This window comes from Vigna umbellata, chromosome 10 (genome assembly GCF_029865625.1).
Source record: "Vigna umbellata cultivar VRB3 chromosome 10, Vumbellata_1.0, whole genome shotgun sequence".
Classification (NCBI taxonomy): domain Eukaryota; kingdom Viridiplantae; phylum Streptophyta; class Magnoliopsida; order Fabales; family Fabaceae; genus Vigna; species Vigna umbellata.
In genome coordinates, this window is record NC_142174.1 from 11,457,047 (window position 1) to 11,475,335 (window position 18,289).

Below are 18,289 nucleotides of genomic sequence, written 5' to 3' on the forward strand. Positions count from 1 at the left end.
GATCAATTAAACTTTCTTGGGTTAAATATGTTTTTAGTCCCTAAACTATTGGCCATTTCTGGTTTTCGTCCCTCTTCCAAAGTAAGGTACACTTTAGTCCTCATTCTTTAGAAAAACGTTCGTTTTAGTCCTCAAAATTTTGTTTTTAGTCCTCGTTTTAGTCCTCAAAACGTTCGTTTTTTCGACTAAAAGGAACGTTTTTTAAAGATTGAGGACTAAAGTGTACCTTACTTTGGAAGAGGGACGAAAACCAGAAATGACCAATAGTTTAGGGACTAAAAACATATTTAACCCAACTTTCTTTCAAAAAAGAAAATCAAAAGAAAAAGAAAAACCGCCAAACTTCCTTCATTCTGTTTTCACCATCCATCCCTCGGCAATTAGAAAAGTAGTCCATAGTAGAAATCCGTAACCGCCCAAAAATGGCATTGCATTCCCGTATCAGTGTCATGCTAATCATCTTCATACTTTTTTGCTTCCTCGTGTTCCTGGTCAGCGGAATTCAAATAATCTCCAAATCGAAACTCGAGAAGTGCGAGAAGAACTCAGACTCCAAAAATCTCAATTGTACCACCAAAATCGTAGTGAACATGGCTGTTCCCAGTGGCTCGGTAAATTATAAAGTACGCCACGCAGTGTTTATGCATTTCTGTTTGTTGATGTTGTTTTGTGATTGCGCAGAGTGGAGGAGAGGCGTCGATTGTTGCGGAATTGGTGGAAGTGGAGGAAAATTCAACCAGGAAAATGCAGACATTGCGGATTCCACCCGTGATAACGATCAATAAAACTTCTGCGTATGCGTTGTATGAGTTAACATATATACGAGTATGGTACTCTTCTGTAGTTATTGGACTATACATGTGATAATTTAGTGTTACAGAGATGTTATTTGGTTGATATGATACGTCTTAAAAGATGTAATGTGGAGTGAGAGAAAGAGACAAACAAAATGTTGTTGCGAGTTAAAATATAAATAACACAACTATTTTTTATATTGAGAACTAATCTATCATCATTTCATCATAGTTTTGGATAATTAGTAGTATTTTAATAATTTTATTTATATAGCTAATGGCTTTGGATGTAGTTTGATCTTTTGTATGATTAAGTGAGACTTGCTTGTTCACAGGATGTTCCTTATAAACCTGAAGAGTATTATGTTCAGACACGCAAATGTGAGCCAGATGCTGGGGCAAATGTAGTGAAGATATGCGAGAGGCAAGCCATGTTTTATTTATTTTATTATGACCAGAGACTGACAAGTTTAGACTATGTTGATTTCACTGCATGGTTTCTGGTACTTATGTTGCAGACTGCGAGATGAAGAGGGTCATATTATTGAGAACACTCAGGTGGCCTTCTAACACCAATATCATAGTCATTGATAATCATCATAGTTCCACTATTTTCTTCTTAAGTTATTTATTTTAATTTTATTTAAGCATTTGGCTGGTTATCATCCCTGCCCTCCATGCTTATATACATACATCAAAATTATACTGTTTTCTTTTTTCCTTCCATCGTGAAGTTTTCTAATATTGAACTTCTTGAAATATACTTTGAAGTCAATCTTAGTTGATTTACGATTACAATATTTGTGCTTAAGGTCATGATGATAATTTTAAAGGAAATTATTCAAAACGAAGAATTAGAATAAGAATCCTGTGTTTGATCCATCCTCCCCCAAATACTCTTTGGCATTTCATCTCACTTCTGACTCAGGATTAACATTTCTCTCCTTCCGTATTTAATGTAGCCAATTTGTTGTCCATGTGGGCCTCAAAGGCGGATGCCTTCATCATGTGGAAACTTCTGTAAGTGATTTGGTGTTGCAGAAATTTGTAGATTGTTAGCAAACACCAAACTAACAATTTTGGGTTAAATTGTTTAACTAGTTGACAAATTAACAAAAGGAAAGGCCAATACTGCACATTGCGTGCGTTTCCCTGGTGATTGGTAAGCCTCCACCCTCGCCGTCATTTTTGTTTCCAATTGTGATTGGTTTGGGTGGGCTATTCTGGCTATTGTCTTGGTGAGTTCTTTGCTCGACTTAGGGGAGCATATGACCATGTTTAAATTGAACCGTTTGTATATGCAGATCAATATTTTATATAATCTTTCGGTTTTCACCTTGAACGAAAAATTTCAGATGTTTTCTTCATGTTAGTTCTAGATTTTTTTCGAAACAGTGAGTTAATCAAATAACTTTATTAAGTTCGTTGAAATTTTAGAGACTAGACAGGACAGGGGAGTGATCACAATTGAGTATAATACAGACATATTGTACCCCCAGCTATATTCTACTAATCATCTAGTTTATTTATGAAATAAATTAGTTCAAGTTCAACTCTTAATGTACAAATATTCAACTCCAAACACTAAAAATGTACAAATATAATGGTAATTTAACTCAGTCATATGATATTCTAACAGTTCACCTTTGTTATTTAAGATTACAGTGTAGTTTTGTCTTTTTTTAATTGTAATCCTCTCTGAAATTCGACGAAGTGAAAGCCGCCTCGTTGTTTTAGTCATGAGTTACAACTCAGATTTCCTTTTCTCAATCATTTCAGGTTTCATGTTTTTGGCATTGGGCGGAGAACTTTGGGGTTTAGTGTTCGAATACAGGTGAAGAGTGGAACTAAAATTTCGGTATGTAATTTTTTCTTTCCGTATGCATCTTTTATTGTTTGTTTGAATTATTCTGAATCTCTGGTGTCCTTATTCTTGTTACTTCGTTCACCTTGTACACTTAAGTACCATTTTTCGTCCCAAATTTTTTGAAAAGGAATAATTTTACATTTTATTTTCATTTTCTTTTACTTTTTTAAGTTTGTTTGATAACATGTTACAAGTGAGCAAATTGAGTAAAACAATCGTGCTTTTTTTAGAACAGAGTCGTGTTTTTAATCATCCTTTACGTGTATCTTTACTTGTAATTTTGTCCATCCATAATTTGGCTGGCAGGAAGTGGTTGTGGCGCCTGAAAACAGAACAGTGATCTCTGATGATAAATTTTTGAGGGTTAATCTTATTGGAGATTTTGTTGGGTACACAAATATACCATCTTTTGAGGATTTCTATCTAGTTGTACCAAGGCAGGTATGCTTGTTTCACTGGTTTCACTGTAATTAGCCTCTATTGACTTTAGCTTTAACAAAATTGAGGTTAAATTAAGATCAAATAAAGAATTGTCTGTTAGGCTGATTTCTTGACTACTCTGTTGTTTCTAACTCTCGTTTAGACATTTTGCGGATATTTCTCTTTCGCCAAGAGATTGTCTAACATGATTTTATTAATTGGTAATAATAAAATTTTACCATGAAAATAAATTGCACTATCTATCACAGAAATAAATAAAAAAAACTGTAAAATGCATTGATAGAATAAATTATTATCATGTTTGTTAACCATACAGTTCTTAATCTATTTTGACAGGTCACAAAAATAAGGATAGACTTGAAACCTGTCATTGCGGTTTGTTTTTTAAGTTTGAAGGCATACAGGCTTCCCCATGCACAGCGTATTTGTGGCACAAAAACATCATTGGGTACATATTCCCATTGATGGTGCAAGCATGATGTAGTATTAATTGACTGATATTTAATCTAGGACACCTCCTTACCGTTGTAGATTCCTTATCATTGTAGATTATGCCAAAAAGATTTTTCCCCTTCAATCTTCAGTTTTTATGTTGGCAAGCTTAGAGGTATCATTATGTGTTCTAGCTAAGAATGTTAACATTGTAGGATTAAGAACACTTTTTTTTTCCTTTCTATAGAGGTTTCTCAATGAAGAATGCTTGCAACACCAAAAATATACCTGACAAATATAATTGGAAATTGTCAAAATAATATAATTATAGGGAGGCTAAGGTATTTGCAACTGCAAGTCCGTAGTTCCATATTCTCTGATGTTTTGTTGTCTCCTCGCTGCCCTAGTTTGGGCACTTCTTTTAGTGACAGACCTTATTCCAATTTTGAATGCCAATCATTCATTTATCTTGGCATTACTGGTGTAGTTTAAGGAAGATAGCCGCGTTGAACTACTTTATATACTTTTGGCATGGTTCACAGCTTCCACAAGCATACATAAAAATTGCTTTTCTTTTCTTGTGACAGGGCAGCCCTGGTCAACCGCAGGATTTGGGTAGAAACATTTCTATGTGGATGCTGCTCGAGAGAGTGAGATTTACCTTAGATTCTGTTGAATGCAACAAAATTGGTGTGAGCTATGAAGCTTTCAATCGACAACCAAACTTTTGCTCTTCGCCCTTTTGGACCTGCTTGCATAATCAATTGTGGAATTTTCGGGAGGTTGGTAATGTTACTAGGATTTTTTTTTTCTTCAACTTTTATTCTTATCTTGCTTTTTGGTTTCGTTTTTGTCATTTTCTTTTCACTTCTATTTTGTAACTGTATTAATTCCATTTATTGGTGAAGCTTGCCTTTCCTTCCTCTATGGGGACCATTTACCCAAATTCTTAATTTGTTAAAGACTCATGGATGACTTTTAATAACTCTAACACCAAACATGATCATATATTCACAAACACGTGTCTACAAGTTTAAGACGAGATTGCTTAAATCAATAAAGACAAGAGTTGTTTTTATTTGGGATTTCCGGTTCGCTTGAGTTAGCTTCTTGAATTGAGCTAGTTTCAGTTCATTTCTAATAATTTCAAATCACATTGTTTATCATCCAATATTTTTATTGAAATTTTTGTATGTATTTTTCTTATAATTGTTGAAAATTTGAAGAATCTTTTTTCTTCGTAACAGGCTGACCTGAATCGAATAAGTAGGAATCAAGTGCCACTCTATGGTTTGGAAGGAAGGTTTGAAAGGATAAACCAACATCCAGTTACGTTGCAATAATTTTGTTTTTATTTAGTATGGTCTCATCTGTTAGAAAATTATTTTTTTTATATTTTATTTCTGCAGAGTGCTGGGAGTTATTCATTCTCCATAGGAATTACAGAGGTTCTTAATACAAACCTTGTGCTAGAATTAAGTGCGAATGATGTAGAGTATGTTTATCAAAGGTATTATAATTTACTTGGTCTATATATGATTTCGAAACAGTAACGTTCTTCATAATTATAAGTCATGGATATGGCGCTGTCTTTTTTCACAATTGTCACCGAATCACAGATTCAGATGTGACTGAACTTACGTTCCCTTTTTAATTTGATTATTTGTTAGCTTGAATGAGTCTGTAAAATGACAAAATAGTTCAGAAGTTGGACATAGTCATTCAGTGACAAAATTGTTTTACGATGTGATATTGAACTCTATTTTTCCTTTTGGGTGGGGGGGGGGGACTTTGGATGCTGTTTCCTTTCACTTTTTCGTATGTTCAATCCGTATAGCCAATAAGCAGACAAAATGGAGATCATAAATTAATATATAAAGCCGTGGTATGAGACGTGCAGAAAATATTTGAAAAACGATGGTGGAAAGTTTCTATAGTCAGCCATTTTTTTATGCACACTACTGAATGACTTTTGGTCGTTAAATACTTCGAATGTCAACCAGAATTATTGTTTTATGGTAAAAAGCGTTTCAAAAGTTGCTTGACATGGTTTTTTCCCCAGGAGCCCAGGAAAGATTATAAGTGTTAGCGTCCCTACATTTGAAGCTCTAACCCAATTTGGTGTTGCTATAATCACAACTAAGAACACGGGTGAGGTGGAAGCGTCATATAGTTTGACGGTAGTATGCTTCTCTATATTGTGCTTCAGCTGGTATTTTTTATTAATGACAGACATGCATTATTTAAATTTCTATACTCGTGGCACAGTTCTTTAAGTCTTGAAAGCGTTAGTGGAGTTCTGTTATATTTCTTTGTTTATAATAATATGTAATCGGAAACTGGGTTGTGATAATTTTTTTACAAACTCTTCTGACCTGTGCTCATTGTCTATGACATATCATTATATGAGGACACAATATTTTAAATAAGTACCTAGAAATCTCACACTTCGCATTATCATTATATTGCTTGTCTAAATGTGTTGTAAAATCAGAAAAACCATAAAGGTTGTAGAACTAGACAAAAATAGAGCTTTTCTTGTGAAGATACACTATGGAAAAAGGGCTAGACAAAGAGTTTACTGCAATATATGAGTGCAATGGCTTGTTATTCTACAAAGGATTTCTCTCATTTATAAGAGAGATATTAAGTCCACGTTATCTTTCTACATTGATTGTTTTGTCTTGCAGTTTAATTGCTCCAAGGATATCACCCTGATGGAGGTATTATGCTAAAACATATGTCAGCAATCTGTTTTTTGCCCCTTCCGTAGGTTCTCTGTTATACGTTTTTTTAAACATGCTTCAGGAGCAATTTTTAATAATGAAGCCAAATGAGATTACAACCAGATCGTTCAAACTCTACCCCAGCAATGATCAAGCTTCAAAATATTTTTGTGCGGGTAAAGTTGAAACTTAGGATGGATACCTTGCTATTTGTTCTGAGGATAAAAAACTCATTGATATTCACTTTGTTTCTTTTTCTGGGACGTTTTTAACAAAGCCATATTAAAGGACTCTGATTATAATGAAGTTGATAGAGCCGAATGTCAATTTGCTACGACGGCAACTGTTCTTGACAATGGCACACAGGTTTGTTCTTTCCTGGTACCTGAATTTAGCACGCATTATTCTCAATGACTATGAACACAATGAATTTGTTTAACCCACATAGCTGATTCTGTCTAGCTAAGAAAAGACCTGTATTCTCAAGTAATATGAAACTTGTTCAAATCTGGATACTACGTTGCCATTATGTCCTTGAAAGCTGCAACTGATCATATTATGAGAAAAAGATCCCCCCACCTTCCAGCCCCCGTAAAACATGAAAGGGACCCTGCTGTATAGCTTAATTAATGGTTAATGCCTTGTTTAATCTTGGAGATGGAGATGATGGATGAAGAGCGAAATAAAATAGGATGTTTAATGGATGAAAGAAGTGAAAAATAAGTTTAAAAAATTATGGGACAAAAAATTGTGGGAAGTCTCCTTATCTTCTATCAAGTTAATTAAATTATACAACTTTTAGAAAACATTTTATTATTTCTCACTTATATTTACTTTATCAAAAAACTAAATACCTTCTGACTTTATTTATTTGATGTTATCCGTCAACTTCAATTTATTTTCATGGTGAATGTAATAGAAGTGTTGCCGAGTGACGTGGAAATTCTAAAAATGCTACCAGTGCTAAGTGGTTGTTTAGACAGCATTTTTTAATTCTAAATACTTTTATGGAAAATATGTTGGGGATGAGGATGGTGCAATTAAGTGCACATGCTCTAATGGATCGTGAATTTGAGCATGAAAAACTATCGCAACTACCGTATTTTGAAAATGTGTTGCGTAAATGACAATTAATTGTCTGTTGTTCTTATTTGAACTTCGCGTGAAATCCTATAGCAGGCAATTAATGGACAATGCAATACCGTTTCCCGTAGATATATTAACTTAATCAGAAAGGTAGTATTCTGGTTGCTTCAGAGTATATGCTAGTTATTGGGTGTTATCGCAACAAATTTTGAATCTCTAAATCTCCTATTTCTGCAGGGGATGCCTTTTCAACCACCGGAGACAAGTTTAAATGGTTTCTTTGATTCTATTGAAAACTTATGGAATAAACTTTGGATCAGCTTAACAGAATTTATGACTGGAAGAACTTGTAGGTATTATTATTTCTACTATGCTTTGTATTTGCGAACTATACAATTTAAATTCTAACATAAAATACAAAATATGAATTTCCTAAATTTTGTATCATTTTTATTCTTTGGCAATATCTAGAGTTGCTTTGATAGTTATATATATTTCTTCATTGACACCACCCACTTTGATTAGAAATTCTACACACCAAACACGGATTAGTAGCACTGACTGTCGTGAACACGTGAAAGCCTTGAAGACAATCTTTGGAATATTCCGTCATTAAAGCATAAAGGATTAAAACTGGGATTATTTTATGAAAAAACTGTTCTGAAATTTAGTCAGTATCAAAATTACACAAAGTTGGTGCACGTATTCAACTTTACTCTAGTTCCATTTGCATAAAATCCTTCCTATTTCCTTCATGACGTTTGTAATAGACTGATAATGAGTTTTGCCATCTATCTGTTCTTAGTAATTTAATTTTTCGTTATAAACTATTACCTGAACATTGAAGCAGGGTATTGGAATATCAATAACTACATTTTGCTTTCATAACCATAAACCTTTTGTTTAATATTTGATTCATATGTCTTGACTACTTGATAAAATTTCTTCCACGCGTCTCGGTCTGGGTGGGAGAAAAGACAAAAATGCTCTGGGTTTTTTGACTTCAAGTGCCACATACAATATGTATGCTTGAGTTGGGTAATGATGTTTGGTCTGTTTTTGGCAATTTTTCCGACAGGTATGATTTCTATTCAATGTCTATTAGTTACTATATAATTTGTACATTCAGCAGAGCAACTTAAAATAAATACTATTCTTTGAATTGCAGTGCTTGTACTATTATGGCTTTTACACCAAAAGGGTCTGTTTGATCCTCTTTATGACTGGTGGGACGATCTCTTAGACGCTGATGAACAAATCGTCATGGATAAACGCAAAACCACAACTGACAAGGGACATCACCATATTCATGACAGCAACCATCACAAGCAAGAGTTTAGGCGCCCTAACTATAATGCTCGATATAGGCGAAGGACCGCTTATGAGCATAAACTCAAGCATTCGGGAAGGAGCTCTGATTATTTTGATGATTTACATGTTCATAAAGAAATGCACAAGCATTCTGAAAGGAATTCCGATTATTTTGATCATTCACACCATGTTCATAAAGAAATGCACAATCATGGTCATAAGAAAAAGAACATGGATAATCGGCAGCATACTGCTGACCATCCTGCACACCACAAACACAGAAAGAAATGGGATAGTTCAGAGGGACAACTTAAAGAGAAGAAGATAAAGCATGATAAAGTGAGGCAAGAAAATTATGGCAAACGCAGACAAGTTCAGCTAGATGAGCCAGAGGATGAGTAGATTGAAGCCCGAACTTACAACTTAATGCGGACATCTTTTTTTTTAATTTCAGACACCAAAGTTTAACAGCAACTTGCTAGTTGATATACCTACTTCATAGAATCATGGTTACGCTTTATCCTTTTACCTTCTCCCGTTTCCACTACTAATCTTTCTAACTTTCTATTATTATCTAATAAGGTGGGTTGGACTACAATTGGGGAAGGAGAGTTATTGAAAGATATTATTAGGATTTAGTGTGGAAGACATTTTAATAGAAAAGAAATAGCCAATCAACAATTTGGTCCTTAAAAGTATGCACTTCCTAACAAGTACCATACCTCAGCGTCAACTTCCTCAATTGACTACTTACATTGGTGAAAACCATTACGAATGCAACTTGCAAGCAGTAAAAGTTATGAATTTCAAAAGCAGATTGTATATTAGCTCGGGATATAATCTGAAACATTTACACCACTTGTTACAAGTACAACTTTCCTTCCCTTCCCTCACTGCCTTTTTGTAAGGTAGGGAAGGTCATATTTTTGAATATATTGAGAAGAAAATCTAATAAAAACACAATTTGAAGAGACCTAATCAAAACTGAGTGAGAGACCGTCATTATGGTTACATTTGTGGCTTCCGTAACAATTGCGTTGCCTCGCTTTTCCTTAAAAAAGCCAAGGACAGGGGAGATTTCAAGCCTAAATTTGTACCATACACTAGTCTCTCTGGCGGAGTTTTGGTTTCTACTTTGTTTCGTCAAACTGTGGTTCCTGTTTCGTTTGATCTTTCTCCATGATCTGGACGTGAAAGCCATTTGGAAATTGTAAACCAGGAGTTCGAACGATATTTCCTCCTTTCACGGGTCGCCACCTGAAATATTATTCATTTGTTAAAAGAGAGACTTTGCATCTCAATTTAAGTTCACAGGAGGACACGCTGTTGTCATTTATATTACCGGTATTTCGTTACCAAACAATGAAGAAATATAGCCATCTGAACTTTAGTGAAGTCTGTTCCAACGCAAAATCTCATGCCTCCACCGAAAGCCATGAAATGTTTTGTGGCACCATTTAGTTCAATTCCCTGAAAGCCCAATTTTTCGGGGTCACTAGTGCGTACAAAAGAGATATAAATGACTAAATTATAAGTTGCTTGCATCTAATAATAGCCAGCTGGTACCCAGCAGCTAAAGCAGCTTTAATTAAATAAGCGTCTCTAATTATTAGAACACAATTTTTCTTTTCATTTTTCTTTATTTCACTAATAATTATTGAAATATACATTTAAAACAGCATTTTACTGTATTTTAAAAATATAACCGGACCAGAAAAAAGTTACACTTGATAATTATTTTATTTAAAAAAAACATGCCTTAGACGCACCTCCCATCTCCGTGGGTTGAAGGAAAGAGGATCCTGATATTTGGCCGGATTCAAGTGCACAGCAGGCGGACACACCATTACTGCCCAACCTTTTGGTATGGTATATCCTGCATTTATGTATGAATGCATTCATTGATTGACCAAATGACGTAATATTGTGAACGCTTTTTTAAATACAACATATAGCTATGTATGCACTGGACTTGTATACATTCCACCTCATTCAATTTTATTTCTAACTACTCCAATAATTGGCTATGTTGCATATCAGACTAAGCCATCAAAAACTGTCTTTTGGTAATGTGAAATGAATGAATGAAGGAACGATATCTGTGAAAATAAACACACGACATACGTACCCTTAAAGTTAATTTCCCTCAGTGCCTTCCGGAAGATTCCAGGAACTATATTTGCGAGTCTCACGGTTTCATTTATGAACTGCAAATCGTCATCGACTTTTAAATGAGATACGTTCACGCACGTAGAAATTTACATCAAACTTTCACTCAAGAAAAAAACCTGAAATGTATATGTCATTGATTTGTATTCTTTCCACGTGATTCCGGAGTTAGGATCTTCACGTCGCTTCAGGATGGCTTCATGTTCCTCCTGAAAGTCACAGCCTTTTCGTTTAGTATATATATATATATATGGAGTCAAAACGAGGAACGTAAAAAAGAAAAAGTCGTGAAAGTAGTTCAAAGATTTTAATATATTTTTGACGCACTTGTAATTGCTTGAGTACTAAGGGATGGTCCGAGAGTACTTTGGTGGCGTAAGTGAGAGCGAGAGAAGTGGTTTCAAAGCTTGCAAATAGGAGCACAAACATGAGGTCCAGAGCGATCGCTTCAGTCAGGACTGTTCCCTCTTTCTTAAGTTCTTCAATCACATAGTCAAAGAAATCTTCTTGCTCTTTCTTTTGCATTTCCCGTCTTTCCTGCAGCATCTTCTTCAGCATCTTCATTGCCCTTTTCCTACCCTGAGAAAGATCGCAGACAAATGATGTTTTTCAATCTTTCACACATTAAAAGAAACTACTTTTTGTATGCCCATCTTCTGGGATGGCATCTTTTCTTTTGCTTCTGGGTTGGCCTACTAAGCATACAACACTATTTAAGTTCTCTTAGCTTCTCCAATGCTTACAGCCTTCTTAAACTTAAGAATCAGTTATGCAGTTACACCATTTAATAAGTAATTCACACCATTTCTTACTAAATCCATGTAATATTGTAGAAGCTACCAGAAGTTTGGGTGGATGATATGGACTTACCTGCAGACATTTGTGATAAGCTGTTCCTGGAACGTCCAGAGGGAAGGAGATGAGTCCTTGTATAAATGCAACAAAGTTGTCCCTTAAGTTCTCCGAGGATTTGGTTGAATCATAACTGATGAGTTTTTTTGCGGTCAAATCAAATATCATCTGCATGGGAGTATACATAGCAAACCACGGTTTAGACACGAAATGGAAGGAGGGAGATGAAGAAAACAAGAAAATAGTTAAGCAGTAATGATTTCACCCTTGCTGTTGCTTCCTTGAGATCAACAATGTCCTCGCACGACCACTTCTCTAATGTTCTGCAGGCTGTTTGTTCAACTTCTGGGAGCATCTTTTTAAGGCTTTCAGGACCAAACAGATTGAGCACCAAGTTCTTGAGGTACTTGTACATGAACCCATGTAAGGAACCAACATTTTGTCGCCCAAAGATCTTAGTGAATGTGTCTGGGTACCAGCTTTGAAACACCTGACCCTCTTGTTGGAAGATAAAGTAATTAAGCTCGGGGTCCGTTGAAACTACAACTGGGCGTCCAACCAAGTTGGTCTTGAAGATTGGTCCATACCTGAAAGACTCAAAAAGGATGAGCATATGAGTTTAGTTCATTAGCAGAATGCTTCCCAATGAGTTGGGATTAAAATAGTTGTATATATATATACCTTTTCATTCTCTTCTTGATGAAAGGAGGAATATCAGAAGAGGTGTTGGGGGAGAAAAACTGAAGGGTCTCACCGAGAAGGGGGAAACCCATTGAACCTGGGGGGAGTTTCCCATAGCAACTGGGATTTCTCCATCTATAAACCCAATGTGTTATGGCTATAATAAGCAATGCTCCAAGACAAAGAGGCCACATTTTAATTTTTGAAAGGGAGGAGATGATAATATATATAAGATTAAAAGAGTGAAGTGGTGAAAAGGGTGGTGAGAGAGAGAATTAAAAAGAGGTAAGGAAAGGCTTAAAATGGGTAAGGAGGGAAGAATGGGCAGAAAGGAGTAGACAGTGCTGGCATGCATATCAGCATCTCAGAAGATGTTCTTAAATAGAGAGGCCAATTCTTAGAACCAGTTGAAGAAAATAATATATTATGTTTGGCTTGGTATAGTTTTTCGTGAAGTGGTTGTTCAAAAAAGCTGTACTAGTAGTTGGAGATAGATTAGAATAATTGGAGTTATATCTGTCTATAGACCACTTATTGTTTTGTCAACGGCATATGTGATGTGTCCAAGGCCCTTGCATGATATGAATCTCACTGGATGCTTCCTCTCCCCACGTCTTCCCTCTTCAACCAAGCTTTTCTTTTTTTCTTTTTTCATTATCCTCATTGCGGTAAACTGAAGTAGCACGAGGCAGAATTATGGCACTTTTTTAGGAGATTTTGCCTAGATTTGATGATGAGTTATAGGTTTCAAAGAATCTCTCTGACCAAACCAAGCATCTCAAGTAAATCTTCCATCCATCATTAAATGCTTCCAGTACTAAACTTCTGAGCCTTTTGTCCAACTTGAGAAATCTTTACAATATCTATGCTAAATTCTCAATCTCACTGATGTTGATGCTCACAACAAAACTTTAATTTTCTCCTCTCTTTGTTCCTATTCTGAGCAAGATCTTTCAGTAGATCTCTTCTCCTCTGCACCCAAATGGATAATCTCATCCTAACTAAAATGCCTTGCCTTAAATCTCAAGATATACGTCATCGGTGATTCCCCTTGCCCATCGGATGGTTCTAGAACATGCATCCAACCACTGTTGTAAAGGGTCCAACAAGGTCTTGGTTTTATATCTGGCGACAAAATTCACATATGCTAATCTAGCTAGGTCAAAAGACTCTTAAGAAAAGTTTCTGATACAGTGTTTCATCTGGTTGAAGAGTTTTACTCATTGAGCCCTCCCCATCTTCCCATTGAGCCACGGACTTGACCAAATAGCAGCAATCACCACTACATAGGTAGGTCACTGTGAATAATGGCCGAGCATATTGGCTTTTTAATTGTCTTAACTTGAATTAGGTAAGTGGACAAAGTGTACAAATTATGCAGTCCATCCCAAATATCTGGCAAAAGCTTTTTCTAATCCTTTACATGTGTACAATCACTCAGCAACTATCTGCATCCGTAGTGCATGCTTGAACAATAACACTTCTTTTTACCACGCTCAATAATATAAATATATGTATATCTTATGATTGGATGATACTGTACATATGGTATATTCTCTATAAAGTATATGAATCTGCTAAAAGACAAAACACCATTTAATATGATATCAGGGATAACTCAACTACACACAAACTCTGAAAAATTCCAATGTAGTTGTGATTGCTACATTGTCCTGTTCCCCCTTTTTTATATATCGTGGGAACTGAAAGAGGGTGGCAATTTATCCATTTCTAAAACTTGAGCTATTCAACGCTTAAAAATTAAAATGATTGAAGGGGTGGTCTTGGTACAGGATGACATAGATTGCTTAACTGTTTGCCGTGAAGTTGAAACGAAGCAGTTGAGGTTAAGAGGAACAAAATCATGGCAGATCAATGAACACTATTCAATTGTATGTAGTTCACAAGTTGTTTTATGATTAATATTATGAAGTCATAGTTTCTTGTGTTTTAAAGAATAAAGTAGAGATTGTAGTATTTTTGTACTAAGTTGGAGATTTCTAATGTTTTTTTGTGTAAAGGGTCCTACTTGTCCGAATGCAAATGGCATAAAATCTTGAGGTGGGTCCTCAAATGCAGCTGGTCCACTTCAGAAAGATCTTCTGCAACCATCTTCAACCCATTCATGCCATTCGTTCAACTATATATCTCATATATATATATAGTTGACTCAACATTTCATATACACCCAACTGTTACTGCACACAGTTATTGGAAAATCCCCTTATCACTGAGTAGATATTATCAATTTCTCATGTTCGGTCCTCATTCATATCAGCTGGTTCAGAAAAAATCACATGAATAAAATGTTTTTTATTAAAAAAATTTATAAAGTCAAAATATCTACAAAAATTTTCTCATCAGAAATAAGTTTATGAGTCTTTTTTTTAAATAAAAAATATATAATTAATTTTTAATTTTTAATAAATTTAACTGTTTTTAATTTTAAAAAATTAAATACAAACATTTTAATTAAATTAATTAACATAAATTTTGTAAGAGATTTTAATAAATTTTATTATTTGCTTTATAGAAAAATAATACATTAAGACATTCAAATATTTGACTAGTTAAACATATTTTTAAAATATATAAAATAGTTATTTGTTGTAAAAAAATTAATCTAAATTTAAATCAAAACGAGATAAAATATCCCAATTTGAAAGTTCAAAATAATAAATTTAATTTGAAAGTTTAAAATAATAAGTTTATGATTTTTTTTATTATATGTTGTTTATTTATAAAAAAACATGATTTTTTTTATATTTAAGACTTTATTATATTATTAGGTAATTTTATTAAATTTATAAGTTTTTTTCTTTAAGAAATTGATAAAATTAATAGATAGATGATAATAATTATATTAAACTATGTATTATATATTTTATTTAATAAAATAATAATAAATATGATATAAAAATATTAATTTAAATATAATAAAATTAAAATATATTAAATTATTTAATAAAAATATAATTTTATATGAATAAATAAATGGTATTATTTTTAAAAGTTAGTTAAAATATTATAATATGATCAACCAAACTTAAAGAAAAAGCTTTGGAAGTTCAGAATTTCTTTTACTTTCATGTAAGAAAGGATAATGATATTTTGACAATATTTTAACGTTGTTTACCTGTCATTTTATTTGGTCTAGAAAATTTTCTAAAACAATTTTTTTCAAAAATAAATTATAACTAGTTTGTGAACAGTTGAATAGTTAGTTAAATTAACAAGTATAACCGTGAGATTCTTTTTCTGAAGCTTTTGGAAGAGACCAAAAGCCAACTTAGAAGTTATAATTATGTTTATACAATATCAACCATGAAAATTGTTTTGATTAAAGTTATATGTGGTAATAATAATGGTGCCCTTCCTAAAGCCATTTTTTGGTGAATTGATTGATAAAGCCATTAGAAAGTATAAGTTAAAAAGCGGTCCAAAGCTATTATGCGTCCCTTTTGTTAAGCGCATATTCTGCTCGGGAAATAGGGAGATTCATCATTACCAATTACTCATTTAATATTACTAAAAATAATTTAAACGTCTTAATAATAATATTAAAATTCACTCATTAAATTGGAAGACGCTAATTTACTCTTTTATTTTTAGAGACTAAAATAAATTTAACCTAAATTTCTGTTATTAGAAAACAATAATTTAACAAAAAATTTAAGAAATGTGTTGTTACATAAATATTTTAGTTACATGTATCATTGTTTGCATAGATGTTGTCAATTATATGAGCAATGAATGTAACGTAACATCGTGACCGCTTACAATTTTTTAAAATTTAAAGACTAAAAAACTAATTTTTAATTCAGAAGACTAAAATAAAAATATAAATTTAAAGATTAAAAATGTAAAAATTATTTAATGATTGATATAATTCTTACATAGTAAAACTTAACACGCCGATACAGAATATTATTCTTTTTAAAAATAAATACAATATTTTATGTTATGGTGTATACAAATCAGAGACACAGAAATTCGAGTTTCATTTAAATATATCGACACATGGCTTGGCTTCCCTCTGATACAGTTACCTCTGAAACAGTTACCGAAATAATCGCACGTGCATATGCGATAATCGCACGTGCATTGCATACATCATAAAGTGAATAATTAAAATTCAGAGAAAGAAAAAAAAATGAATTTTAGAGCTTAAAATGAAGTTAATAATATGCTTAGGAATCTCTAGTTTGATATTAATATATATTTTTTAATAAATTGGACAGAAATTGAATTAATTTTAAATATGCAATGCAAAGTGTAAATAGGGTGTAAAAAAATATATTTATGTAAAGATTACGAAAGGCATTAAGCAGTTGTTATTATATTATTAAATGATGAAATAACCACAGCAAATTATATCTTTCTAATTTATAGGTAATTGGGTATGTTTAATTCCATTTGCCCAAAGGGTGTATATTGATAATTCATGAATCAAATAATTGGTAGAATTTGATTTCGTGGCGAACATGTTGGACACGTTAGCATAAAGTGCTTAATAATGGTTAAGCTCACAATTGGGAAATTTAATATGACAGTTTACCCACAGAAAGAGCTCTAACTTAGATTTAGGTCTGATATATAGTTGGATTAAGAGTAATTAATGTACTATTAACGTAATGTTATTCACAGTTAACCGTTTCAATCAATGTTGAAGACAGTGCATTATTGCAAATGGTTTGAATTAATTATTTTGGTAAATAAATGAATGATTTTTGTATTAAGCAAAAGGTACATTCTTGAATTAAATAATAAAATAAATGTGTACTTTTAGGAAGGAACGTGATAATTAATTTGCGATGTGAATTAACTCTTCCGCACTCCATGATAATTTTGATGATCCTCTGCGTTTTGAGAAGAAGAAAAAAAAACCAAAAATGAGGTCATGCATGAGTTAAGAGTCGTAAATTATGGAGAATGAACAGAAGACCCAAATACGTAAAGTTAATGAAACCCTTCATTTTTCTTGCGAATTAATCAAAATATTACTTCACCTGCTGAAATTTTTTTAGGGTTAAATATGTTTTTAGTCACTAAATTATTGATCGTTTTTGTTTTTCGTCCTACAATTTGGTCCTCATTTTTTTTTAAATCTTGTTTTAGTCTCGAAAACTAACACCGTTAAAAATGTGGTAGTTTTCAAGGACTAAAACTAGTGTTTCAAAAAGAATGGAGATCAAATTGTTTCTTATTTTGAAAGAGTCGAAAATCAGAAACGTTTAGTTTAGGGACTAAATTTTTTTTTATAAAATACAAATTTTTATTTACATAAAAGTATAATATGCACATCAGAAATTCATTTTAATAAGTGAATAAAACAATCCATGTAATTCGCACCACCATACTTAATGTGTCAATGTTATATAAATCAATTCATATATTTAATTAAAATAAGTCAACTCAATTAAGTTTATTTTCTTTCTTTAAATTATAAATCTTAACCCGAATTTGAATAAAATAGTGAATATATTGACTTACTTGAAGATGTTTTTTTAACTTGTTTAATGTATTTATTATAATATAGCCATTGGATTAGTTAAATCTACTTATTTATAATCATCGAAAGATCAAGATATTTACTTAATTAACAAAATCTTAACCATGATTAGAAACAAGTAGTATAAAAGCAGTAAAAAAAATAAAATAAACCTACATAATTAACCATTTAAACTGTTCAAAAACCATTACACCCAAATCATAATCACTAAAATGGTTAAAATGTCAACTTATAATTTAAAATAATAAATATATATAACAAATAATAAAATCATTGTTGATAGATTATCAATGAATTAACCACACAGATAAATTCAAATCCATTTTACAAGCCAAATTCAATTCAAGGCACATTAAAGAAACTATATTTGCTAATTCAATCCTTGTCAAATCCGTCTAAGCCGAATCGCCCAATAGGT

The 18,289-nt window shown here is 32.9% G+C and overlaps 2 protein-coding genes across 2 annotated transcripts; one reads left to right on the top strand and one right to left on the bottom strand.

Annotated features, from left to right (window-relative positions):
- Positions 1-357: 357 nt before the first annotated feature.
- Positions 358-9,190, top strand: LOC124836157 (protein HAPLESS 2). The gene is made up of 18 exons (XM_088100635.1): positions 358-611; positions 682-825; positions 1,130-1,218; positions 1,313-1,352; positions 1,757-1,814; positions 1,896-1,956; positions 2,574-2,652; positions 2,968-3,102; positions 4,122-4,316; positions 4,782-4,862; positions 4,944-5,044; positions 5,597-5,714; positions 6,225-6,257; positions 6,343-6,436; positions 6,538-6,626; positions 7,584-7,699; positions 8,324-8,424; positions 8,515-9,190. The coding sequence occupies exons 1-18, from the start codon at positions 423-425 to the stop codon at positions 9,057-9,059; spliced, it is 2,268 nt and encodes a 755-aa protein (XP_087956761.1). The 5' UTR covers positions 358-422; the 3' UTR covers positions 9,060-9,190.
- Positions 9,191-9,329: 139 nt separating this feature from the next.
- On the bottom strand, positions 9,330-12,723 carry LOC148191904 (cytochrome P450 87A3-like). The gene is made up of 9 exons (XM_088100636.1): positions 12,360-12,723; positions 11,944-12,265; positions 11,697-11,846; positions 11,154-11,405; positions 10,946-11,035; positions 10,786-10,864; positions 10,427-10,533; positions 10,000-10,127; positions 9,330-9,914 (listed from the first exon to the last, which is right to left on the bottom strand). Exons 1-9 carry the CDS (start codon positions 12,551-12,553, stop codon positions 9,788-9,790), a joined length of 1,449 nt encoding a protein of 482 aa, XP_087956762.1. The 5' UTR covers positions 12,554-12,723; the 3' UTR covers positions 9,330-9,787.
- Between the last annotated feature and the right edge of the window lie 5,566 nt (positions 12,724-18,289).